Genomic DNA, 27,557 nt, shown 5'->3' on the forward strand with positions numbered 1-27,557 from the left:
GGCACTATTCACAATAGCAAAGACTTGAAACCAACCCAAATGTCCATCAGTGACAGACTGGATTAACAAAATGTGGCACATATACACCATGGAATACTATGCAGCCACAAAAAAGGATGAGTTTGTGTCCTTTGTAGGGACATGGATGCAGCTGGAAACCATCATTCTCAGCAAACTATCACAAAACAGAAAACCAAATACCGCATGTTCTCACTGATAGGTGGGAATTGAACAATGAGATCACTTGGACACAGGAAGGGGAACATCACACACTGGGTCCTATTGTGGGGAGGAGGTAGGGGGTATGGATAGCATTAGGAGATATACCTAATGTAAATGACGAGTTAATGGGTGCAGCACACCAACATGGCACATGTATACATATGTAACAAACCTGCACATTGTGTACATGTACCCTAGAACTTAAAGTATAATAATAATAAAAAAAGATTAAACAAATCATTACAAAATAAAAAGGGATTTCAGAGTGAAAAAATAATAATAAACTCAGTGGGTTGGGGAGGAGGATGGGGGCAGGAAGAAAAATAAAACCTCAGAAAAGAAGTTGGGAAATCCACTCCTCTCCTTATCTATAGTTCCTTGAAACCTGTTCTGCAGACCCAGGCTTTCCTTACAGCAAGTAGCCTGGCTGTGAGGGTGGCCTTATCAATCACAGGGCAGAAGCATGGCAGTTCAGTTAGTTAATTCAACCCTGAAAATGAGGGAATACATGTATCTATATTACATAGATAGATAGATAGATAGATAGATAGATAGATAGATAGATAGATAGCTATGGTCTGACTGTGTCCCCACCCAAATCTCATCTTGAATTGTAGTTCCCATAATCCTCATGTGTCATGGGAGGGACCAGATAGAGATAATTGAATCATGGGGGAAGTTTTCCCCATACTGTTCTCATGGTAGTTCTCACAAGATCTGATGATTTTATAAGGGGCTTCCCCCTTCACCGGGCACTCATTTTTCTCCTTCCTGCCATCATGTGAAGAAGGATGTGTTTTGCTTCCCCTTCAGCCATAATTGTAAGTTTCCTGAGGCCTCTCCAGCCATGCTGAACTGTGAGTGAATTAAACCTCTTGCCTTTATAAATTAGCCAGTCTCAGACACGTCTTTATTAGCAGCATGAGAATGGACTAATACATATATGAATACATATTCTCTCTCTATATATGAATACATATGTGTGTATATATATTATTATTATTATTATTATTATTTTCTTCTCAGTAGTGTGCTAGGGAAGAGATCTAAAGGTATGGGCTTGGCACACTACCTGAGCATCTCACCCTCAGTAGGAACCACTTCAGCCTAGGTTAAGATTATTCTAAGGGTTCTGAAATATTCCCAGAGATGCTGGGCTTCTACTTCTACAAGGTGAGACATCTGCTGAGGGAGGAAGAGGGGTTTAGGCTTTGGATTCAGATAGGCTGTTTTCTCGTTCTGGATTTTGCTGCTGGCCAGCTGCGAGACATAAGGTAGATTGTACAACCTCTCTAAGCCTCAGTCTTTTAAATCTGAACAATTGGAGACTGTAAGACATACCACCTAGACTTTTGGTGAGAATTAGGTGATGACCTAGGCAAAGTGCTCAGCACAACATTCAGCATTAGAGATGCACAATGACTATGGTTTAAAACATGTGTAACTTTGCATTCAAGTTTTCACTGTGGGAAGCAGATATCCAATCTCAAAATTTATGTCCCCCATTTCATAAAGGAGAGACTCCAGGGTCATTTCTCAATAAAAGGGACCTGTATTTTCCCAATTTAGTGGACATATATTAGTCTCCAGTGGTTTCCATACACAAAATTTTGTTTTGATTTTCAGTGATTTCAGATGGATGGGCCTAGAGAGGCAACACTTTCTAAAGTGGCTTCCGTGGGAAGAGAGGATTTGCCATCCTGTGTCAGAGCCATGATTTATCTTGCCAGAATTCTGTTGCTCCCAGCAGCCTTCAAGGCATGGTGGTCCTCCTTGCCTCGGATGGCTCTGACCCTCATAAATCTGCCCAGAGTTGCTTGGAATCAATTTATGATTTCCACTGGCACCGCCTCTGGGGGTATAGAGTTTCTGAGTTTATTGCTCATTGTACGAGGGCTGTCCTGCTTCTCGTGTGTGGGCTTGTCCTGCTCTAGCTTCATTCTGCTGGTTCCCTTTGTCCTTACTATCTGCAATCCTGTAGTCATCAGAGAATGTCACAGCACAGTGGGACCTTGCAGATCTCTGAATTCAGTGTTTTCCAAACCACCTGAGGACTTTTCACATACGGATTCTAGGGCCCTGGAGATTCAAATTCAGTAGATCCTGGGTGGGGATGAGAAGGCAATACTTGAAATATGTAAAAAACATTCTCAAGAGAATCTAATACTCAACAAGACTTGTACATTAGTCTTACATACCTAATTGTCCAGGTGGAGAGACAGCAGGCTAGGGAGCAGAAGTGACTTTTCTGAGCCTATCAGTACTGGAGAAAGAACCAAAATTGAGGGTTCCTCCTTCTCTGTCCAAGGGTCCTTTGGGGGTGATTAAACCCTTCCCAGATTTCTGCCTTGAAGACTTCCAAGCCTTGTCAAATTGTCCCTACATGAGTCCCTGATCCACCTTGTCTTTTTCAGAACCTTACTTAATACCAGAATCTGATTTTCGTGATTGATCCATCAGAGCTGTGGGTACCTGTGACTTTGCATAAGGGGACTCTTGTTATTCTGTTTTGTTTATAGTGTCTCTCTGAAGCTGCTCCATACACTATTGACCTCTCTTAGCTGCGCACTGGACTGAGACTTGCCAGGGACAGACTCTCATTAATTCCACATCCTTGCCCGAGGGGTAGGCTCTTGCTTTAAGTAGGAAGAATCTGGCAGGTACTTCGGGCAGGGGAGACACGAGATCAGCTCTATGCTAAGACAGGTTGAGTCAGAATCATGAGGAGACAGGTAGATCCTAGGTTGATTTTCAAAAGTCTTGCTGAAGTGGAAGGCAATGGGCACAACTTTGTGGATCAAAGTGAGCAGGTTTAAAACCCAAGAGGCAAGAGAATTAGCAAGAGTGGTTCCAGGGGACAGGAGGAGTCAAGGTGAGCCTTGATCGCCAGGTAGAAGCTGTGTGCTTCCTGACTTGCCTTGTCCTTCTTCCTGGTTAAGGAGTTGGGGTGGGAGGCTGTACCTCAGGCACCTGAGAGGTAATCTCCACTCACAAAAGGGGCGAAAACCTCTCAGTGTTTACTGTGCACCTAACATAGGCCAGTCACTGCGCTTTCACATATGCATGAAATGCGTTATGCTTGCTGCAACTTTGTAGTGCTACAAGTGGAGTTACAGTATTCCCTCTAAAAATCAGGAAATTCAAGTTCAGAGGAGTTGAGTGGCTGGTCTGCAGCATACGAAGTAGATAACTGGTTACGCCAGGAACTAAATGTAGATCTTCTGAGTCCAAGTTCAAGGCTTGAAAAGGGGCTTGGCTCCCCAGGAAATCCCTAGGAAACACTTTTGAGTGTTTGTTTGTTTTTTCTTTTGAAATCCCTGAGCCTGGGGCTCAGTTCTAGCCAGGACAGACCATATCAAGGTTGCTCAGGCCCAGAGAGTAGACAGGCCACTATGAGGGGACAGGTGAGAGTGTGGTCAGTGTACTGAGGTGAGTGACACTCCATCCCAGAAAGTCCCGCAGTGGCCCCTGTAGTCACTTAGCCTAGCGGAGCGTGGGCTGTGCAGGGTCAAAGGTATCAGCCAAGCAGAAAAGGTACTCAGGGTGAGGTGCTGGTCCCCAGAGAGGACCTGGGAGCAAGGCAGTGTCATAAGGGAAACCTAGTAACTGGAGTATTTACAAGGTCAGTATGCAGAGACATTAGAAAGAGAGACTGTGTCATAAGCAATAGGATAAAAATCTCAGTTTTTGGAGAGAAGATCAGCACAGTGAGACTAGCAGTGAGGCTGGCTAGATGCCGAGCAGATAATCTAAGGGTCCTCATATCTCACCTGCTGAGGGTCTGCTTTGGTCCCTGAAGCCCTATGGAGCTGTAGGAGGATCGAATGGTCTCCAGGGAGGATCTGGGATGGGGGGCAGAGGAGGGAGGTCACCTGCCTCTTTCCTCTTCTCTCAAACAAACAAACCAACCTATTTTATTAATACTCATTTATGAAAGAAAAAAAAAAAAGAACTGCCTTATCTCTTTCTTACACATACCACATACTGGAAACATAGTTTAATACCCATTCACATCTAAACTGCATAAAGAGCTCACAAATATCAAAATACTGATTGGTTATAGACAGTTGGGTACAGAAAAGTCTATTAAGCACTGGGTTTCATTTTAAGTACATTGCAGCACCCTCCAAGAAGAAACAAATCAATTAGTAATAAACAGTACACCACTAAAAAAAAAAATAGGCTCGACAGTGATTGTCCTGGTTTTATTACTGTTGCTAAGCCATCTCATCTGTTCAATTCAATGCAAAGAAATAAAGCATAATACAAAGGAAAGTAAGTTCTCGATCATCACTGTTAATCACAGCAGTAAGGCTCTGCCTCAGTTTGGAGGCCTGTGTGTATTGTACCACAGAAGAGCGCTCAATGCCTCATGTGGATCATTTGTGCAATTTTTATTCAGATCCATAGCATTGAATTTCATCCACATCCATTGACTGAACTAAATGCCATGGATGCTGTGGCATACAGAATCATCTTGATGGGCACCCTAGGTCCCAGTAAATAAAAACCATGACCAAAATCCAGGCAAATATAATAATTCACCCATTTCTTTTTTTGAGACAAAGTCTTGCTCTATCACCAAGGCTGAAGTACAGCAGCACGATCTTGGCTCACTGCAACCTCCACCTCCTGGGCTCAAGCAATCCTACCACCTCAGACTCCAGAGTAGCTGGGACCACAGGCACATGCCACCATGCTCAGCTAAATTTTAAATTTTCTGTAGAGATGAGGTCTCACTGTATTACCCAGACTGGTCTTGAACTCATGGGCTCAAGTGATCCATGGCCTTCCAAAGTGCTGGCATTACAGGCATGAGCCACCACGCCTGGCCTCCATATTTTTTCTTTTTGAAGAAACTGGGCTATTTGACCTGCAGCATTTCCATGAGTCTGAATTTTGCTGAATCCTTCTCCATGGTGCAGTTCAACATGTTCCCTGTCCTGCAAATTGCTAACTAGATCCTTTTGCAAGACTACAGGTCATGTTCTTTCATCAGGAGATATTTTGTGTCTGATTATTGCTCTCTTTTTTCATGTTAGCACTTATCAAACAAAGCTCAATGCTTAGATGCATTTATTTATTGCAAGTTGCAAAATAATGTTATTCTACTTATTTACCTCTTTTCTCATACATTAGTTGGAATATATTTATAAAAGATGTTCCCCTAATCTACTATTTGGGTTACTGAGTAATATAGTTCATGTAGAAAATGCAGAATAAATGCTCAATTCTTTCTCCTTACGTATACATTTCAAGATACTGAGCTGGTTCTCTATCATCCTCTGAAGCTGGTCAATTAACTGTACATCATTATGAATCCATGAATTTAAACATATTTTTGAGTTTTAATTAATCACTAATACTATCCTCTGAAAGCTCAAATGATCACATCTTTGGTCAGTGGTAGCCTCCTGGGTCCTTTTGACATGACCCTAGTAGACTTTTAAAGCTTCTTTGCTATATGATATGACAAAATATTTCTTCTCCAGACCTGGAATCAACCATTTCCTCAAAAGCCCTGATTTCTTTTACTGGGAAAAAATGTATTTTAAGTACATATTCTGGGTGCTATGGAGGTTTTTTGCTACTGGGTTGGTAATTGTCTCTATTTTTTTGAGTGAACAGAGCTAGGAAATATATATATGTGCATGCATATATGTATATCAGTATAAACATACACCTATATGAAATAAACATACATATGTATATGACAAGGTACATCATGAGTTCATACTGATATTTCCAACTGAAATTCAGGATGACAGGACTTTTTATTTAACCTCGTCTATATCGTATCTGCATTTCTTTTTTCACACGGAGAACCATGTCTCTCAGGAACACATGTGATAGTCGAATTAGAATATATTGTAATTATTCATTTACTTTACCTCTCCTTACACACAGTATTAGAGTCACAATGCTTTACTACTACCACCATTATTAATATAAAAATCGAGAGCATTCAACTTTTTTTTGTGTGTATGTTCTTTCCATTCTCCTGTGATTTTGTGTAGCGTACTATACATAGCCGCCCTGGGCAGATAGCCATTATATATGCTTCTCTTTCCTCTTTATCCCTTACTCAGTCATAGTTCTGTAAGAATTTATATTTATTGCTCACATCAGTCATTATGCTGCTATTTCTCTAGTCATTTTTGTTGTCTGAAGCTTGTTTTAAAGTAAATTCCTCAGAAAGGGGTCACTGGAGAAATATTCCTTGAATTATTTGGGTATTGATTTTTTTCCCTAGAGTATCTTAAAGATTCTACTCTATTTTCTTGTTATACAAAGTGTTGCTGTCAAAAACTCTGGTAATTTTAAGTTTCTTTCTCTAATAAGTCACTTGCTATTTTACTTAGGTGTTGAAAGTATTTTTTTCTTTTTATTTAAAGTCCAGCAATTTTACTAGAATGCACATTGGTACCGTTCATTCTGGGTCAATATTCTTAGGTATACAGTGTGCTCTTTTAGTAAGCAGCTTCAACAAGGATATTTTCCTGGAGGTATACTTTTAAGTATTTTGTTTTGTTCCAGTTATTCAGTTTTCTTCTTCAGGTCTTTCTATTATTTGTATGTTGGATCTTCATGTGTATTCTAGTAAAATTGCTGGACTTCAAATAAAAAGAAAAAAAATACTTTGGGCACCTAAGCAAAATAGCAAGTGACTTATTGAAGAAGGAAATGTAAAATTATCAGAGTTTTTGACAGCAACACTTTATATAACAAGAAAATAGAGTCTTTGATGTGTGTTATCTTTTCCATTTTTAAAAATGCCCTCTTTTCACTTCTGTTTCTTGTAAGGCATAAACTGTTGTGTTTATTGGCTTTTGTTCCTTTCCTTAATAGGTTAGCCTTCATTTTAAAATAGTTTTCATTTATTGCAAATTCTTTTCTGAGTTCTAGCACCACATTTCTGAGTTTTTCTTACACTGACTTATGTTATTTTTCATGTCTTGTATCATTGTTTTAGTGTCTGTTAGCTCATTTTAAAAAATAACAGAAGGTTAGATTCTGACTCATCCAATAAGCATGTCTTTGTGGCATGATTTTATTTTCTGTAGGTTTGTTATTTTGCCCTCTGTGTCCTGTTTTGTTTTCTTATTTTACTTTTGAATGACATTTGATCTCGATGCTCTTCTGTTATGACGTGTTTTTATGTGAGATTAGTTTTCCTGAATTTTTAGGGTTCAGGAGCTTTTTTATTTCACAGAACTCCCTCTACTCCTTTTTTAAAATACAGTGTTCAAAAATATGACAGTTTGGCCAGGCGTGGCGGCTCATGCATGTAATCCCAGCACTTTGGGAGGGTGAGGCGGGTGAATCACCTGAGGTCAGGAGTTCGAGACCAGACTGGCCAACATGGTAAAACTGTTTCTACTAAAAATACAAAAATTAGCTGGGTGTGGTGTGGGTGCCTGTAATCCCAGCTACTCGGGAGGCTGAGGCAGGTGAATCACCTGAATCCAGGAGGCTAAGGTTGCAGCGAGCTCAGATCACGCCACTGCACTCCAGCTTGGGTGACAGAGGGAGACTCTGCCTCAAAAAAAAAAAAAAAAGAAAAAAAAAAAAAGAAAAAAAAAGAGGCAGTTTGCTTTCTAAGGTGTCTGTTTCTTTTCTTTCCTTTCCTTTTATCTGGACATTCTCTTATTTATTTATTCTCTACTATCCCTTTCCTACTCAATATTGATTTTACCCTCAGAACTTTCTTCTCTAAGTGGGCCCTTTCCTGGAATGAGGCTTGCTGGCCAGGCTGCTCCAGCCCCTTCAGATCCGACTGTGGTACTCACGGTCCCCTGCACTGGGCAAAGCTGCTCCCACTTTCAGAAGCTGCTCTCATACTGGCTTTCTGTAATTTCTAGCAACTATCTCTTGGTTATTTAGGGGTTCTCCTGTTCTCAGGCCTGTTTCTTTCCTGTCTTATATCTGGTACAGATGCTGATACCACGCAGGTCTTCTGGTTGTTGGTGCTGTGACCTATCTCACTTGCATTTTGAAGTTTTAGGGGAATGCCTTATCTTCACATTTTGCTGTCAATGTTGTTCACGGGTTTTCAGTTTTGATATATGGTTGTTCTGTGTTTACCTAGGGATTTGGAAAGATTAAAAAAAACTATGCTGTTACCACCATCACTGCCCTCTTCCCAGAATCCTTGAAACATTTTTTAAATGTAGAAATCATTTGAGCTCATTCGCTATGATGAGCCCCTGATGCCATCTATCTGTCAGAGCCCTCACCTGCGTTTCTATTCCTGGGCTGCAGGTGTGTTTTCCAGATTTCACCTCAGGGACATCTCTGGTGACCATGATCTCGAATCTGCCTTTACATTATGCTCTGCCTATTTTCAATACAGCCCACTAAGTATAATTTAACCTTTTCTTGATAGTGCTACCCAGACTTAATGAGTTGTTTAGGGCTATTTGACTCATCACTAAATGGCCTCAGGCATAAATATTTTATAGTGACTCTCTGTCTCTCCTGGCAGGTGTCTCTCTACTGCAGCATGTCCACCCATGTTTAATTTTATTTTACCTCCAAGGTCAGGTGAGGGCATGAGAGTGGCCCTACCCCTCTTCATGTATCAGGCTAAGGGGCAGTTAACTACAGAAAAGCTTTATGTCACAGTTTTGGGACATATTTATATTTTGGCATTTATATTTGGTGGATGGTGGAAGGTACTGGAAGTCTAACTTCAGATAAAAGGAGGTTATCATGATTCTGAATGAACAGGGTTGAGAATGTTGAGGCTTTCAATTTCAATGGACAATTTATGGTACATTTCTGTAGCATCTCCGTCCTCCAGTAAGTCTAGCTCCTTACAACCACGATAGGTCAGTAGACAGGGAAGAAAGAAACACCGTGACTTTTGTCTCATATGTCATGCAATCATATAGAAAAGTTAAGCAATTGGCCAGTGATTGCAAAGCAAACCTGGGGCTAAGTGAGGAGGGGCACATCACCTTTTCTCTTTCTACAACACAAACTGTTTCAGTTGATGAATTTTCCATGCTGTTCTTTCAGCTTGTTTCTCAGAGTGAATTTATTTGCATGCATGTGCATGCACACACATGTGCTTGTACACATACTTGCACATATGCTTGCATGTGCACCTGTGAGCACTGCCAATGTGTGCCTGTGTACACGCACCTACCCTGTTCATTCAGGCAAAGCATTCTCTCTGGTTCTTTTTGGACGATGAGAAGTTAGGGGTGGTGACAATAACAATGATCACACCGGCCCTGTCTTTTACTAGATATGCTCACACACATGATCTCATTTTTACTTTTATATTGTTTCCTTTGCTCCAGACACAGTTCCTCTAGACAGGTGGAGTGCCTGATAATGCTGAAGTATCCCATGGAACAAAGACCAGAGGCCCATCTCCCTCCCTACTGGAAGGCAGACACCCCTTCTTGGAGAGGGACTTCCAAGTGAGCTTACCCCCATCAACAGGGCAGCAAACCGGGGCTGTCTAGATAAAAGCTGCTTTCAGGGCTGAATTACCCTAAACAGCTCTGACACCCAGCGATCTGCAGGAGATTTTAATGGCTCCTGTGATGGCTGATGTATTGTGTTCTCAGCCACCCCCTGCTCCCCAAGGGAAAGTCAGGAACACAAGGGAGAAGAGAAAGGTCATGGGAAAAACACTATCCTGAAAGCAGAGCTGTAAAAATTAAGTTAAGGGAGGCCTCAGGGCTAATTTGGTTATTTCTAACTTGGCTTCAGGCCAGAGTCAGGCCAATACTGTGTCTGATATCGAGCTGGGTGCTGTGGACTCACCCATCTGCAGGTTATGCATAATGGATTTGGTTTTGAGGCTTAAGTGGGAAGTGGTTGGTGGTTTAAATACCAGCTCTGCCACACTGAAGCCCAAAAGGTCACGGACTTCTGCCTTGTCCATTCTTGTCTGCAGATGGGAGAGATTTAATCTAGTGCATCACCATAGGGGTTATGTGATTAGGACTCATGGCCTTCTGTTGTAAGGTTCACTGGCACCTAAAAGAGAGGCAAACGTGTGGGAAGCCCCAGCCCCTCACTCCTTTATTCTAAGTCATTCCTGCTCGTTATTTGGTTCTAACTCATGATGACTGAAATCTCTACAAGGCCCTTGGGAAATGCCTCTGACAGATGAGCAGACGGAGGAGAAAGCAGCCCAACTGGTTAGGGGATTTGGAGCTAGAAAGATGTCCCGACTTCCAGGTCTAGGTCCCAGATCCTCTAAAATGAATTGGAGGACTGAGACACACATGAGAAGATATGATATCCAAATGTCAAGGGTAGAAAAGAAAGCAGTGGGGAAGCATTAGGACCAAATATTAGACCAAGGAGAGAAGGCAAAGTATGTAAGACTAGAGGACTAGAAAAAAGAAGGGAAGAGATGCTTCCCTCCTATTTTTGTCTGTAATGCAGTCATGGTGGCTGGAGATGTGGCAGCCACTTTGCAACCATGAGGCAACAAGCATGAGGAAGATGCCAAGAGGCTCTCAGAGATGTGAGTCTTGACATTATTGGGCTCTGGATAATGACAATAGTCACTTCTAGGGCCACTGAATTAACAGCAGCAGTCACCTATGAAATAATTTTGGTTGCAGAACTGGAGTAGTCCTTGGGCTCCCAGCCATCGGCTGGATCTTCAACCTCAATGAAGCCTCCCAGAATCAAGATCTCCCAGTTACTTGCAATGAAACAGCACTGACCAGAGAATCCTTCTGCTGTCTCTCAAACAGCAATGCCAGCTTGGATTGGGACCAACTTTCCCATGCTTCTCAGACACTGCACGTGGCCTTCTGCCTGACTTCTTTGGTGAAGAGCCAGGCACCCAGGTCACTCTCCCGGCCTAGTCTGCTCAGCCAAGGCATGCTACCCTACTCCACTCTCAACCCACCCTCTGCTGTGTCTCAGTGCACTTCACCCTTAAGGCCTTCAGAGCTTTGGGTGTTGCAGGGATATTGTGGAAGGCCTTGAAGATTTCCCCAGGTCACACCAGCCTAGAGTAAGAAGTAGGATCTTAATATTAGTAGCCAGTAGCATATTCCCGATTCTGCTCCCACGTCCTTCAAGGAACCTGAAGTTTTTTACCTCGATACTTCATTTTTAGGGCTCGCATTCACACACATGTGTGCTCAGCCACCATCACCCCTGCCCTCTTGACCTGCTTTATTATTTTCACAGCACATCCCTCTGAAATGATGCCATCTGTACACTAGTTTGCTCTCTGCATTAGCACGTATACTCTATAAAGAGTAGGCCTTGTCTGTTTTGTTCACTGCTTTCTGTCCAGGGCCTAAAACAGGGCTAGTCACAGAAAGGGTGGTTAATACATTTTTGTTAAATGAAAAACAAAACCAAAGCAAAATGAAATAGAAAGAAGAGAGTAGCCCAAATGTCATCTCCAAACCCACCTGAGTGGTCAGAAGGAGGTGGTCATGCATGCAGTGGGTACAGTGAGTGGGTGGTGAGACACTTTTGATCCTTTGGGGCTCCTGTTCTAGTGTTAGAATGCTTAAGATGGACAAACCAGAGTGTTTTGGTTAGTGTAAGTGGATGTTTGCTGAAAGGTCTTTTGTCTCTTACCCATGATTGGAAAGGGGTGGGATTCTGAGGAGCTGGCACACACTCTCACATACTCTGTTGAACACACACAAGCACACACACCAGCCCACACTAATAACACGCGTGCACACACACATCCAAAATGCAAGGTGCTCTGGTTTTTTTGTTTGTTTTTGTTTTTTTCAGACAGAATCTTACCCTGTCACCCAGGCTGGAGTACAGTAGTGATATCTTAGCTCACTGCAACCTCTGCTTCCTGGGGTCAAGTGATTCTCATGCCTCAGCCTCTCAAGTAGCTGAGATTACAGGCACATGCCACCACACCGGCTAATTTTTTGTATTTTCTGTAGAGACAGGATTTTGCCATGTTGGCCAGGCTGGTCTTGAACTCCTGACCTCAAGTGATCTGCCCACCTTGGCTTCCCAAAGTGCTGGGATTACAGGCATGAGCCACTGCACCTGGCTGAGCCCTGTGTTTTTAAGAAAACACGTGAGTCCTACTCCTTAGCAGCGTGGCCACTCCCTCAATCCCATGTCTGATGAAACAGATTGGCTGATAGACTGAATGGTCTAGTTAGTAGAATCACAATCATAAAGTCAGTTGAGTGGAAAGAAATAGTCCTCTTTCCAGGAAATGATTTTGAGGCCAAGGGAGTTTTTCTGATTCTCAGGTTGCTGGACAACCCCACACTAAGCCTTATTTTCTTACTTTTTAACATTTTTCCTGGAATATGATCATTATTAGATCTGCCAATCACTTACTAAAAAGTAATAAAAATTACATGACTACAATTTGCTCTTATCTTATGATGAAGACACTGTCAATATCCACCATAAAAACAAATCAGGGCTGGGCACGGTGGCTCACGCCTGTAATCTCAGTACTTTGGGAGGCCTAGGCGAGTGGATCACCTGAGGTGAGAAGTTCGAGACCAGCCTGGCCAACATGGTGAAACCCCACCTCTACTAAAAATGCGAAAATTAGCTGGATGTGGTGGCAGGCACCTGTAATCCCAGCTACTTGGGAGGCTGAGGCAGGAGAATTGCTTGAACCCAGGAGGCAGAGGTTGCAGTGAGCCAAGATTGTACCATTGCACTCCAGCCTGGGTGACAAGAGCAAAACTTCATCTCAAAAAAAATAAATAAATAAAATAAAAAATCTACACCCCCAAAACAAACAAACAAACAAAAAAAAACCAAGCCTCTCCAATTCAATCACTTCAAATTTGTTTGAAAGAATTTTCGTGAACAAGGTTTTGATGCATCCATTATTTTTAAGATCTTGATAAGTTTTAGAAGACTAAAGATCCTCTTTTAAATTATACCAATGACAGGATTTTGGGGGCAATCCTGTATACCCCACACAAATCATTTATTTCCCCCAAGGAGAGTTTGAGGGCTTTACCCGAAAACTGATGATCAATTGGGTTGGGGGAATTGACTGAATGAGAGGACACAAAATTCAAAATATTAACCTCCCCCCAGATACATACTTATATGTATACATAAGAGTGTGCAGCTCATAGAATTTCGTGTATACACAAAAGTGTGCACAACTCATGGAAGGAGGTGGATTGTAAATGCACTGAATATATATAGAATATTTATAGAAGGCAACACACGGGGGTGAGTTGGTCCAATCTTTTTGCTTACATATATATTTAATAATAATGTTAATTACAATGTCACAACAGCATTTTATATTAGCATATTGTTTTGTACCTTTCAAAGCCTGATAGAAATGATCTCATTTGCTCAGTACAATAAGCAGCTCTGAGAAAGAACTGTGGCAGGTAATTAATATCCCTACTTTATGGATGAGGAAACGGGGCCCAGAATCTTTGACTTTCCTGAAGTTGCATGGCCAGAACCTTGGTCTCTGGGATTCTTTGCCAATTCGCTTACTGTCTTGCTATTGCCTGACACTCAGTAGGTGCTTCATGACTATTTAAGCATCTGTAGAATATTGAATACATAGCCTTAAGACTGATCCTAGGAATTCTGCCCATCAGAATCCCCACTGGGCTCCCAGAGCTTCCTGGTGAATGTTGGTCTCTAGCATAGAGAAGCCACTACAGGCAGGCTCTAAGATGGCCTCAGTGGTCTCCAACTCCTGATAATCACACCTCTGTGTAACCCCCTCCCTTTGAGTATAGGTGAGATCTGTGAATTGCTTCTAACCAACAGAATATGGCACAGACGATGAGATGTCGTTTTCTTGCTTATGTTATAAAATTGTAATTTCTGTATTACCAGAAGACTCTCTTTATCTCTCTCTCTCCCCACCCCACCCCTCACCCCACACTAGCTTTGAAAAAGTAAGCTGCCATACTGGGGAGAAACTGAGGGTGGCCTCCAGCCAGTTAGGAACTGAGGCCCTGAGTCCAGTAGCCCTCCAAGAACTGCCAACCACCATGTGAGCTTGGCGGTGAACCCTTCCCCAATAGAGCTTTCAGATGAGACTGACACCCTAACTGCAACCTTACAAGAGACTATGAAATGGAGGACCCAGTTGAGCTGTGTCTGATTTCCTGACCTGTGGAAACTGGTATAATAAATGTGTGCTGTTATAGCCACTGTGTTTATGGTCATTTGTTACAATGCAATGGATAACTATCCAGGCACCCCAAAGCCCCTGCTGCACAGCGGGTACATTCTTTGGCCTCCTCATCTTTTGTGTAAGCACCCAGCAGGGAGGGCACTGGCTGGGCCAAGTTCTGCCCTGTGCCCTCTCCCTCCTCCCTGACTCCATGATAGCTAAGGCAATTCCACCTCTTGTTTCTTTTCCTCTCAATAGGGGAGGGGCAATCTGGGAAGACCACCTTTGTGATCAAGAGTTAGCATTTTAACCTTTTTACTCCTACATTCACTGTCCACCTCCAGGCCCGGATGAATTAAAAAAATTTTTTTCTTTGTCCAAAACCAGTGAAGCTTTGCTGCAACAAGCAGAGAGCTGAATAGGCTCTGAGAAGATACAGAGTTGTTTTACAGGCAGAAGCAGCAAGCCCAAGAGAAGAATGATAAAAAAGTGGTCTTCCCAAACAACTACTTAATGCACTTGCCCTGATGGAGGGGCCTTTGTGTTCTGCTAGTCTTCAAGCTAAATGATCTTAAGGCATACTGAGCCCAGAGTTCCTGGATCATTTATTGTCTCCCACTTATGTAACCTTTCACTGAAACAAATGAGAAAAAACAACATGTTTTCTCAGGCCAGCCAGGAGAGGGAAAGGCAATGGTTCCTGTCTGCTGCTTAGAAGGGCAACAGTATCGACTTTATGTTGAAGCATTTTGTCAGCAGCCTTGCCATAATTCCAACCCCCACCTAGCCTTAGATTGGAGGTTCATGAGGCATCTTTGAGTCTGTCAGAGCTGGGTGGGTCTGTGCTATTTCTTAAGGGGGGCCGGGGTTTGGGAAGTTCTGAAGTAATAGTGTTGATGCCTGTCTATCTCACAGGACACATTGTGAAAATGATGATTGGTTCAGAATAATTTGCAATGCACCATCTAGGGCAGGGTCAAGTGAGGGCACCTGTCCTGGTTCTAGATGTGATCAGAAGCAGAAGTCTCTCCTGTGGTGGGATAATAGTGGCTTCATATTGGGCTTATGCAGACGAAGCTTTGGGTGATCATTTTTCTTTTCTTTTTTTTCTTTCTTTTTCCTTTTTTTTTCTTGAGATGGAGTCTTGCTCTGTCACCCAGGCTGGAGTGCAGTGGTGCGATCTCACTGCAAGCTCCGCCTCCCAGGTTCACGCCATTCTCCTGCCTCAACCTCCTGAGTAGCTGGGACTACAGGCGCCCACCACCACGCCTGGCTAATTTTTTTGTATTTGTAGTATAGACGGGGTTTCACCGTGTTAGCCAGGATGGTCTCGATCTCCTGACCTGGTGATCCACCCGCCTCGGCCTCCCAGCGGGTGATCATTTTTCAAGAGAACACTTTGGCTTGTTCACAGGCTCAGAGCCCCAGGCCCCTGCATGGGGTTTGACACAGAGTAGGCACCCAGTACATGCTTGTTAAATTGAACTATATGAATTGTTATTCCCTAGGCTTGGGATTCAGGGAAAGCAATGATGTTGTCTGCATTGGGCGCTGAGTTGAATCTCCTGAGTGCAAAGAAAACAGCTGATTTGGATGCAGCAAGAGCTTCTCCCTTATGTTGGTCAGCAGTTGGGCAGTATTTAGTATTGTTCCTAATAGGCATGGGCTTAGAGTGGGAAAGACTTTGGAGTGAGCCGGCTTGACTTTGAACCCTGGCTCTGCATTTGATTAGAAGGTCAAGTCACATAATCTTTCTGATCCTCTGTTTCCTCAATTCTAAAACGGGAAGCAAATGATGGCTCAGGTAGCTCCTTATGTGTGAGGCGCCTCTCTAAGCCCTGGATACATATTAACGTATATGATCCTTGCATCAAACCTAAGCGATGTAAGCATTGATAATCTAAGCACCATTTTTTGATGCAAGGAAACAAAGGCACAGACAGCAGAAGGGAGGTGCTCAGAGTGAGTAACATAGCTGGGATTTGGACACAGGTAGTCTGTGCTCTTAAAAAAAATGCTATATTGCTTCCTCATGGTGACATCTCCCTCAGGAAGTCCGTGAGAATAAAATGAAAGAGACACTGAATGAGCTTAGTGACTGTCACCCCATGGACAGATGGAAGGAGGTGGCTGACAAATGGCAGAACACACGCTGGGAAACTGTTGCTGATGGGTGCTCGGCCTTCAGCGCAGCCTCCGGTTCCACCCTGTCACCATCGCCAGGTCCCTAGGGAAGTGCTTTCTCACCATCAAGCTAACCCCAGTGTTCACTGATGTCCACCTCTTGGGGATGCTGACTGGCTCTCCAGCATGCAAAGCCTCTTCCACTGGAAGAGACTCATTAGCGTTGGTAATGGGATCATGAATCATAAATTAGTTCTTTGCCACCTGTCTTCCTGGAGCACAGTCGTGCTTGCTCCGGGGAAGGAAGACACACCCAAATGAATAGTGACATTCTAATTGGGAGGGCACCGAATGTGCTCCAATGACTGGGGTCCCAAGAGCCTTGTTAAGGCTGGTGCTTCCTGCGTCATCACTAGTGTGCTTGCTATAAAATAGGTGATAATCTAACATTAGTAACATAAGCGAGAACACAGAGGTGACCAGTGTCTGAAGGGGCTCCAAGGGTTCAAACTACGGTCCCATGCCTGCCACCCCTTCATGAACAGTCCCTCCTAGTCAAATGGGTGCTAACAGAAGTGCCTTCCAAGTGCACCAGTGAAGGCTGGGGTGCACAGAGGAATGCCAATTAGCTGCAATTATCAGCTTTCTTAAATGTGTGTGGGAACACTGCCTGCCTGGGGCGCCGTCTTGAATGTTAGTGAAGATGCAGATGTGCTCTGTTTAAACAAAAACTAACTTAAGAAGCCAGATCCCTCTGGAAGACCTACTCAATAATGAAAGAGAGATCCCTCTGGAAGACCTATTCAATAATGGGATTCCTGAAAGATTTCTTTATCACAACTTTGACCTTCTAAATGTTATCTGGCCTAGAACATTTCACTTTCTGTGCGATTTTTAAGAAACGCGATCGTTCGCCTTTTACACAAGTTGTCTAACTTAGGGCAAGTTAGTTCACCCCTCCGGACCTCATTTGTTAAAGGGGGATACTATGATAGCACCAAGAGCTCAGCACAGTCCTGGCATACAGCAGTGCTTGGTGAATCACAATTATGATTGCTGTGTGATGAGGGAACGTGACACAAGGGCTTTGCTTTGGACCAGGCTCCTCGTCTGTAGGTCAGGATGCACACCCAGGTTCCTAAACTTTTTTGCTAATCAAACTTTCCTTGAGGGATGGTTAAAAATGGGAATTTTGACATCCTGCTCCCAGACATTCAGATTCCATAGGTTGATGGGGGCCCAAGAATCTGCATTTTTAACGAGCAGCACTTGCAGACATGAGAGGACCCAGATGCTGATGATTTGAGGACACACTTGGAGAAACCAGGGGCTGAATCTAGTTCCCTGGCTGGCCAGCTCACTGCTGCACTTGTGAGTCCTGGATTGTGTCTGTAACTGGGGATTTCTGGGGAAAGCTGTTAATGATGCCATTAATGCGAGTTCCCTCCAGTGGGAGGGGGCTCCCTGCTCTGTCTTGTCTCTGGACTTCTCACATCTTGGACCTCCCATCTTCAAGGTTGGGATGCAATGATGAGCTGTGGCTAAAGAGAGGGACTTGGCTTCCTCCCGGTCCCCAGAATGGGATTATCTGCAAGGCCAGCAAGGAAGAGGCCAGGATTTTTCAGAACTGGATTAGAATACATTATTGATTCAGGAACGGAGTGACTCTGAAGAGAAGAGGCCTCCCCTCTTGGGGTGTGCCACTAAAGTAGGCTTGGCTGGACCTGCAGGGCCTGAGCGCAGCAGGCTCTGAGGGGAACAAAGATCCCCATCGAGTGGAAAGACAGGGTCTGCGGGAGGATGCTGGGCCCGCGGAGCCTGCCTTCCAACAATGCCGTCATTCCCAGAAGGACGTACTTGGAACATAATGGCTCTAGCTACAAATTCTATTAACTCTAATAGTTGTTCTGTGGTGAATGGATAATGCATTTAGCAGAAATAGACCCAATCAATTTATATGAAACACATAAAACTTTCTCATTGGAATTGGCATCTGTTCTTGAATCAGGAGCGTGTGTGGAAATGGACAGCCTGTCACCCTCACTTCTGGGCACATTAGTAGTGCCATGGGTTAATTGGAGATATGGGCCAAATAAAGCCATGGCTCCCTGATGGTATCACCCTTCAACCCTTGGAATCTTGGAGCTGGGAACAAGAAGGGACTTGGACACTGTCTACTTCTAACCTTGACTTTTTAAAAAATTGCAGTCTCTCTGCCCTTGTCTGTGTTCACATTAACCCCCTCATCTGCTGACTTGCCCTGATGGGAGGCCCTGCAGAGGCAGAATGGCCCCAGGGCCACAGCTTGCTAGTGCAACCAGCCAGGGCCCAGCGGGGGTGTTCTCTCTTTCAGTCCAGTGCTCTTCCCATGACTCTATATAGTTTTAATTGCTTTTATTCCCGCTTTGGTGAGGGATGTGTACTCAGAAAATGGCAGACCAACCTGTCACCAAATAGCTAGAGGCAAGGCTGTGGTTTTGATGCCAAGGCTCCACAGTTAGGGTTGTGGAGTTGGGCCCAAAGTTTGGGCGGGTTCTCCTGTTAGCTGAGCTGATTCCCTTGGACTTGCCCTACATAGCATCTGAGCTCCAAGGAGGAGGATAGAGGGGTAGGGAGGTTGAAGAAGGGTCCTTGGGCCTTGAGGGCCTGCTTGTCCTCATCTGGGCTTTTTAGGGAAAGGGTGTGGTAGAGCCTGCCTGTTCCTCCTCACTGCTAACATTCATTACTGCCAGAGAGAGACAGTCATGGGGCGGCGGGGGAGAGAAAGAGACAGACAGAAAGAGAAAGAGAGAGAGAGAAGGAGGGAGCAGGGTGAGGGGGAGAGGGGAAAGAGAGAGAAGGAGGGAGTGGGGTGAGGGAGAGAGAGAAAGATAGAAAGAGAGAGAGAAGAACCTGGTTCTGCAGCCCCGTGATGAGATTACCCCAATCATTTGGTTAGTGTAATTGTATGTGCAAAGCTGACAAATGTAATTTCCCTGGACTTAATACTTGCCCCATTTTCTCTTTCAGCATCTTCATCTGATTAGCTAAAGTGACTCAGAGTCTTCCGAGAATGCCACATGAAGCACCTGGACAGGATTTTCCTGGCCTGGAAACTTGAGTGGCTTAGCTCTGCTCCATGGGCCCGGAGGTGAAGAACCTCCCAGATCAGATCCAGGGAGTCAGGCTGAATCTCTCCTCAGAGGGGAGGGCTGCTGTGGAGAGGGAGGAATGTTTAGGGAAGCTTAGAAATGTTGCCAATAACTGTTTCCAAAAGACCCCAAAGGGCCTTTGCGTTTCTAGTTCTCTAACACCTGCCTGGAGGAGAGTTGAAATGCCACCAGCCACCTTGTTCCAGCCCAGCAGAAACTGACAGCTTTGAACTTTGGAAAGAAAAATCTTATTATCTTGTCTCCTCAATTGTTTGTCAGAAGGTTGGGAGCTGATTTGTTTACTGTTCGCGCAGGGCCTCTTGGCTGGAACTCTTCCCTGCCCTTCTCCATTTTTAGTGTTTTTCTCTGATTGGAGACTTCGATACCTAGAAGTAACTTAGTTGGGTGAAAGAATGTGGACTCCAGGTTGACTTCCTGGCCCCACTCCCTTCCAGCCTTGGGGCCCTTAAATTCTTCCATACCATTTTCCTCATCCTTACAGTGGTAAAAACAGCAACTGTCCCTGGGCCCCTGTGAGGACAAGTTGTTGTGTGAAATAACCTAGGCTATAGGACCACGCTCAGTGGTCTTTCCTTTCCTTTCCTTCCCCTTCCGGCCTATCCCTCTGTCCTTTATCAGGGGGTCTCCCAGGTGGATGCTCTGAGCTTGTGCTTTGCAAACATGCCCTGCTGCCTCATAGGCCACTCTCCTCCCATGGCCCAGGAGCTCCAGAACGGCGAGTACTGGCTCAGCCCTGTCCCCGTTGTAACCATGCACCGTGCTGGGCACGTGTCTGCTGGTTGATTATTACTGAGTGGGTGTGGGAGTGGGTGTGGCCTTGGCCTCTGCCTCCATGAGTCTGCCTGGACCCATAGGCACTACCTCAGTATTGCTCTGAGACAGGTTGAGAATGAGGGATCAGGTTTCTCAGTGGGGAGACTTGTGTTCCAGCTGCTGTCTCCTACAGCCTTTAATTTTATTTAGAGGTGGTGGGGGAGCCATCGCCACGTGTGAGCCACTGGTGATTTCATTAGTCTGAGTGGCCATTGGGCAGGCCCTTATCGATTAACCTTTTAGGGACAGTGGGAGTTATGTGGCAATAAACTCATGAATCGAGCAGGGTGGATGGCTGTTTCCTAAATGCTGGCTGCAGGGGCTGGCTGCTGACACCTGAGATCCAAGCTCAGGCATCCAGCCACCCACTGGTCAATAGATGTTTCTGGAGTCTCTGCTCTGTAATCAGTGCTGTTGATTAGGCTGGGCAGGGAGCTGTGGCTATGTTTACTTAGCACACTAAAAGGACAAGTCTGGCTTCTTCCCTCAATTTATAAATTTATACATTTCCTGAATTTATCACAGGGAGGTGGTAGTTGACCAAGACGCAAGGAGTGAGTGGAGGTGAATCACTGGGGCTGGGGGGCAGGGCATTGAATGGAGAGGTTAGAAAGCTGCCTCCATCAGGTGAGACGTTGGCGTGAACCGGGAGGGGAGGAGGAAACCAGAGAGAGCTGCAGTTTTGTGGGACAGGCTCCCCTCTGTGTAGGAATATGCAAAGGTCTTTCGTCGTTCTAGTTAAACGGGAAGGGAGGGATGATGGGAAAAGGAACTAACTCTTTCTCCTGGGTCTGGCAGCTGGATTAGATCAGGCAGGAATCAGGAAGGGGTGACGGCTAGCCCTGGGGCAGCTTTTCATGGGACAGAAAGGAAAGGACTCCTTCAAAGACAACGCCACACTAACATCTAGTTCACATGTTGAGAGCTGAATAATTCAGCAGCAAAGGTATGAACCTCATTTTTTGTACTTTGTACCAGAAAAGGATTTCACATTATAAGTTGAAATTAGAGATTTAACATTGATCTGTTATTATTTTGATAAAGACTTATCTTTTATAGGAAAAAGAGTGTGGGTAGACCGTGTGTTGTACACTTGTTTCTCCAGGCTATACATAGTAGAAGAAACCTCACAGGCCCAGGCACCAATGCCTGCCTGGGAAAACCCCTTGGCTGACTGGCATGGGGCTGGGGCAGCCTTAATCAGCTTCTAGGGGCTAGGCTCACAGCCTCTGGTCTAATAGAAGAGTGGCCGAGAAGTCACAACTGTGGTTTATAACCAGAGGCTGAAAAGTTCTGCTGAAGTAGAAAGGGGCCATGAGAAGTCTTGGCTTGGGGTATGCTGAATAGAACAGCTTTGGAGGGGATCTGAGCTCTGGGGGAACTATGTTGAAAGAAAGCTTCGGGGACTTTACCCACGATGGAGTAGCCCACGTTTGTGCAACAGATAACCTTGGCCAGCCCCAGCCCTCTTTATAAGGAGAAGAAATCTGACAGTAAGGTTTGCTTTGTTCAGTAAGGTGGGAGTGAATTCAAAGCAGAGATGGGGAAAAAAATGCCAGTTTGGTTCTCTCCTTTGGGTGGGGCCTAGGTATTCCCTAGGCATAGAGGAAGCTGCTCCTTTGTACAACTTCCAGAGGTTTCCATTTGCTCAGGCAATATGAGAACCAGACAGCTTCCTCTTGGACCCCATAGTCAGAGCATAGGTGATGCTCCTTCTAAAGATTGACTGTTTCATTCTTTCAGCACAGCTCCGCACCCCAAACACAGCACCTATCTTTCTTCTGCCTTTTGCAACAAGAGGTTACTATGCTCACATTTGTGAGCTGAGCCCTTACCTGTAGGGTCAAAGATGGGCGTCTGTCGTGGTGAATTTTCCCCGGGTTTCAGCTCCTTGTTTGGGTTTCTCTCAAACAGGTTTCTTGATTTGGGTGCTGTATTCTGTAGGATCTTGTCCTCTCCACTAACTGGAATAGAGAAGACCCCATGGGCTGAGTTAGGTGAGGGTCGATTTCAGGGTGTGAGAGATGATTTCACATTGAGGGAGGTGGGAGAGACAGGGTTAGGCTGAGGAGGGGACAATGAGGCCATGGGCCATTGGGGTTGGGGGACATAGTGCTGGGGTCAGAGTGAACTCACTGGTGAGGTAGCAGTCCAGGCTGATGGAGATATTGTCAAAAGCCACGATGGCTCTGGATCCTTGTCCCCACCATGCAACCATCTGCAGCCAGAACCTGTACACATCAAGAGGAATGTGTGTGAGGAGCAAACTGGGGGGTCTTGTCTTAGGATTCAGCATCCAGCAGGCATGTGTTGATTACCTGGCTCAGAATGTGAGTCTGAAAAAAGCTTACCTAATCCCAGAGCAGTGGTGAGAGAAGAGCCATCAATTCCCCCTACTTCTGCAATGCAGGGCACTTCCCCTTCCGAACTATCCCCTTCCCCTTCCGAACCAGCTGACACACTGGTCCTTAAATCCAGCCTGGAGTTTGGGGCCTGGGACCAGGACTCCCTGATCATCTGAGGAGAAATCTTTTGCTTTCTGGGTGTGCGGGATGCTTGGAAATGGAGAAGAAATCTGACAGTAACTGCTTTGTTCAATAAATGGGGAGTGATTTCAAGGCACTGAGTTGGGGAAAAAAATACCAGCTTGGGTCTCCTGTTTGGGTGAACTAAACAGGAAAAACGGGTAGGTCTGACATTCAGCCAGTGGGGCTGAAGTCATTATTAAAATCTTCAAATGCTTCTGTACCAGCCAATAAAGAACCGCAGTTCCACGAGTGCCCCTTGCTTGTTGCTTCAGGCAACTGTCTCCTTCCCTGGTGCCCCTGCCCCATGAATTTCCTAATTAACCAGCATCCGTAGGGTTTATCCATTGGTTAGCCCAGCAGGGGTTTCAAGCATCCTGGGTCTCATCCAGCATCACAGGAGGTTGCCCGCCTGGTGGTTCAATGTTGAGCTACTTGACTATTACCCCTGGGAGTGTTTGTAACTAATACAGAGGGGTCATAAAAGTGTTAACAATAAACCCATTAAGATATTGTTTCTTCCCCCCTACTTTTCATGTCCTTGGAGGGCCAGGTTCTCAGACTGTGGCCAGGGAAGGCTTTACAGTGACATAAACAGGAAAATACCTTTCGTTTGTTTGTTTCCTGAGAAATCATCCCCTGGAAGCCCAGCAGTCAGCTAGCCCTTTCCTGCTCCAAGTGAAGGTTTCCTGAGAACCTTAAAATCCTTTCCCACCCTCCAGAACGTCAATCCAGAATGACCTGCAGAACAGGGTGCTGGCTCTGGCATAGATATGAAAACACCAAGAGAAGGAAGCCATACCCATCCATTGGTGGCTGGGCAAACTCCATACGGTACAGCCATATGATGGAACACTGGTCTACAGTCAAGAACGGACCCGGAGACGTGCTATAAAATGGATGGACCTCAAAGACATGATGCTAAGTTAAAGAAGCCAGACAGTAGGTTAAAGACCTCCTGTTGAATGATTCTGTTGATAGAAAATGTCTAGAAAGGTAAATCTATGGAGCCAGAAAGCAGGTTAGTGGTTGCCTGGGGCTGGGAGTGGGCACAGGATTGACTGCAGACTAGCACACAGGCTTTTTTGGGGTGATGAAAATGCTCAGAAACGGGATTGTGGTGCTCTCTCCACAGCTATATAAATCTGTTGGAAGTCATTGACTTGTACACTTAAAGTAGGTGAATTTTATGATATATAAATTACAGTTTGATAAAGCTGTTAGATAAAACGGAGAGAGAGGAGGAGAGAGGGAACCCAGGCCGCAGGGCATGGCCACATAGGGTGGCAAGAGCAGAAAACCGAAGCAGGGCGGCACTAGCGACGTGGAGAGAACAGGGCCTGCAGGGTACAAGAAGGACAAGAAACAGGATGCCAAGAGTGGGAGGAAAGACGCAGAGGAAAAGATATGGAGAGAAAGGGCGTTTGCTCACATGGATTTGCAGTGAGGCAGCAAAGCTTTAGCCAGTGGGTAAACTACAGCAGGGGTTGGAAGCTCCCGTTCCACCCGTGTGTAGATGATCTCTGATCAACATGTAGAAGATGCTGGCTTGTTAGATGCTGGCTTGGTTATACCTGGCTAGAGAACAAATACTGTTTCCATGGAGCAAAGCCTTGAATTCCAAAACTTTTATCTGCATAACTGTGCTCGATTATGCTTAATGAACTACCGCATACATTTGTCTGTGCTTTCAACCATCTTGTGAGATCTAGTCATTCAGAAACAATCCTTTCTGTCTGAAAGTCATAATTACAGGACCCAAATCCGGTTTGATTCTAAAGAAGAAATGCCCACATCTATTGTAGCCGCGGCCAACACTACTGGGGTTGGCCCTTCAGGCCGTATTTCCCATGAAGATGTCTCCATGTAACCCTCAGTCAGCATAGGGTGTGCTGGTGGTTGGGTGTAGAAGTGCCTGATGGACAACCTTCAAATCCTGTTCTGCGTGGCATGGGCATGCCAGATGAGTGTGCAAGAGGGGATGGACAGCACGAAGACCCTCAGCCCCTGCCACCCCGGCACTGGGGTGTATGCCTCTGAGAGGCATCTCTCATTCCAACTTTGATACACACCTATTTTTGTTTCCTTTATAGCTATTACATATAGGTCTATGGGGCATTCTAAGAGAAACCAGACATGAACGCTGCATTCAAGTCACTTATTGTCCAGTGTGAAGATGAAGTGTGTGTACCTCGGTGTGCAATAAAGTAGAATGAGGTCAATGCTTCATGAAGGCGCAGATACAGCATTGTGCGAGCTCAGAGGAAGGGGGAATTACACCAGGGTGGGGAGATCAGGAGGGCTTCATAGAAGAGGCAGTATTTAAGTTGGTCTTGAATGCAGGGAAGGGTTTGAGGATGTGGGTGTGGGAGTGGCATGCAGGGAGGAGAAGATGTCTGGAGCAGAGGAACTGGTGTGAGGGCCATGTGGGCAGGGATAGGACCTGTCCTGCTGGAGAGCGAGGAGTGAGGAAGGAGGTAAAGATGGTGTGGACGTTCAGAGGTCAGGTAAGGAGGTTCTGCCATTATTTCAGGGAAAATGGAGAGCCATTGCAGGTTTCTAAGAGGACAGTGCAAGATTGAAGACCTCTTAGAGGATAATTGTGATGGGATTAGTAAGTGGGATGGGGACTAGGAGAGGAGGCAGAGAGACAGGGGAGATTGCGTGAGAGACATTTCTGCATGCATCTCACACACCTTCATCAGGTTTCTCTACAAATCTTGGCAAGGTTATAGCCACGATTTCCCTGGGGTCCCCCCAGGGGAAACAGTCCATAGATGAGTTTCTGGCTTGAGCCTGTGTAACCCCAGACAAAACCCAGGCCTGGGATCTCAACTGGAAAACCAGGGCCCTAATACTGCTGTCTTGTTAAAGAAGGTGCAACCCTTAGGAAAAGGCTGCTTCCAGGTAGCAAGAAAACAGGCGCTGAGAGGGACAGAGAGGTGAATAGAAGGACTCAGGTTCCCCGTGGGAGCATCAGGAAGGCACAGTTGCCTGACTTGCCTGCACATCAGGGGGTGAGTCCCCCCACAGGGCACATTTCTCTACCAGGTCATCATCTCCTAACCTGTCATTCACAGGACCAGGGGCCAAGCCAGGCCCTGATTTCAATGCTGAGCAATATGAGGGGTGTACCTTCCAGGAGGCCAGAGGGGCCTGAGTGAGTAAATGACATGTGTGTGCCTGTGGAGCCTGGGGAGGAGGGATAGAATTGCGGCTGTCCTCTAAATGGGTGCTCCCTGGGAAGCTGCATGTCTCCCCGCCCCTCTCTCTGCCTTCCTTCCTTACTACTAAGCAATTAGATCTGCGAAGTCTCTCACAGCCACTGGGCCTCTTAGCATGGATGGGATGATGCTGGCTGAGGCTGGAATGGTTTCTAAATAGAAGAGTTTCTAAAGTACTCTGCACAGCGACAGCAGTGGCAGCTGCTACTTAAAAGAGTTTGATTGACACTGGGAATTGCACATATTTTGAGTCAGGAACACACACAACCATCAGGAAGATTCAATCAGATGGCAATATGGAACCAGGCAGTGCTGCCTCTGTCCACCCGGGGCCACCCACACATGGGTGCCTCTGTCCACCCATGGGCCAACGCTCCCTCATGGCTCCAGCCCCCAGAGGCTGCAAGGAAGGGACAGTGGGACAAAGGTGAGCCGCTGAAGGGTGGGTGGAGGGTGGGGCAGAAGCAAAGGCTGTCTAGGAATGGAGTCTGGGGGTGGTAGGTGATGGGCAGTCGGGGGGTAGAGTAGCACCAATCTAGGATGCTCTTTTCTGTGGATGTGCTGGCCCAGAGACAGAGTGGGCATCAGGACCACCCAGATTCAGGTTTCCCTACTTTGGAAGGTGCCTGGTTGTGTGTCTACCTGATAGGTGAAGAAGAGGTTGCTTCTGGACAGCTCACCCTCTCCTTGCTGGAGATGGGAAAGGCTTCCTCAAGGCTCTCGCAGTCTCCTGGTTCTACCCACTCCTTTCTGTGAGTTCCCCAGAAGTACAACTACCATGTCACTCTCCAGGGTCAGCTATGGCCTCAGGTCTGGAGTTCTACCACTTACTAGCTGGGCCACTTTGGGATCGAGGGATAGTTCTGGCATGTACCAGGTGGACCACTCTGGGACTAAGGGAAAGTTCTGGTATGTACCAGGTGGACTACCAAGGGACCGAGGGAAAATTCTGTTATATGCCAGGTAGACCTGACACTTAGGTGAGACCCGACACACTCTGGGACTGAGGGAGAGTCCTGGCATATACCAGGTGGACTGCTGTGGGGCTGCGGGAAAGTTCTATCATGTATGAGGTGGCCCACTCTGGGACTGAGGGAAAGTTCTAGTAGGTACTAAGTGGACCACTCTGGGACTGAGGGGAGGTTGTGGTATATACAGATGGACTACTCTGGGACTGAGGGAATGTTCTAGTATGTACCAGACAGTCCATTCTGGGATTGAGTGAAAGTTTTAGTGTGTACCATGTAGACCACTCTGGGACTGAGGGGATGTCATGGTATATGCCAAGTGGACCACTCTGGGACTGAGGGAAGGCTCTGGTATGTATCAGGTGGACCACTCTGGGACATGGAGAAAGTTCTAGAATGTACCAGGTGGATCACTCTGGGACCGGGGGGGGGGGGGG

The 27,557-nt window shown here is 45.6% G+C and overlaps 1 protein-coding gene across 1 annotated transcript in view; it reads right to left on the reverse strand.

Moving 5' to 3' along the window:
* Positions 1-27,557, reverse strand: part of ALK (ALK receptor tyrosine kinase) — a 540,180-nt gene that overhangs the window by 65,516 nt on the left and 447,107 nt on the right. Inside the window, exons 10-11 of the mRNA XM_017877049.1 lie at positions 22,540-22,634; positions 22,239-22,367 (exon numbers count right to left, since the gene is read on the reverse strand). Coding sequence (XP_017732538.1) covers positions 22,239-22,367; positions 22,540-22,634 — 224 coding nt within the window. The remainder of the gene's footprint in view (positions 1-22,238; positions 22,368-22,539; positions 22,635-27,557) is intronic.

This window comes from Rhinopithecus bieti, unplaced genomic scaffold (genome assembly GCF_001698545.2).
Source record: "Rhinopithecus bieti isolate Rb0 unplaced genomic scaffold, ASM169854v2 scaffold_7681, whole genome shotgun sequence".
Lineage (NCBI taxonomy): Eukaryota > Metazoa > Chordata > Mammalia > Primates > Cercopithecidae > Rhinopithecus > Rhinopithecus bieti.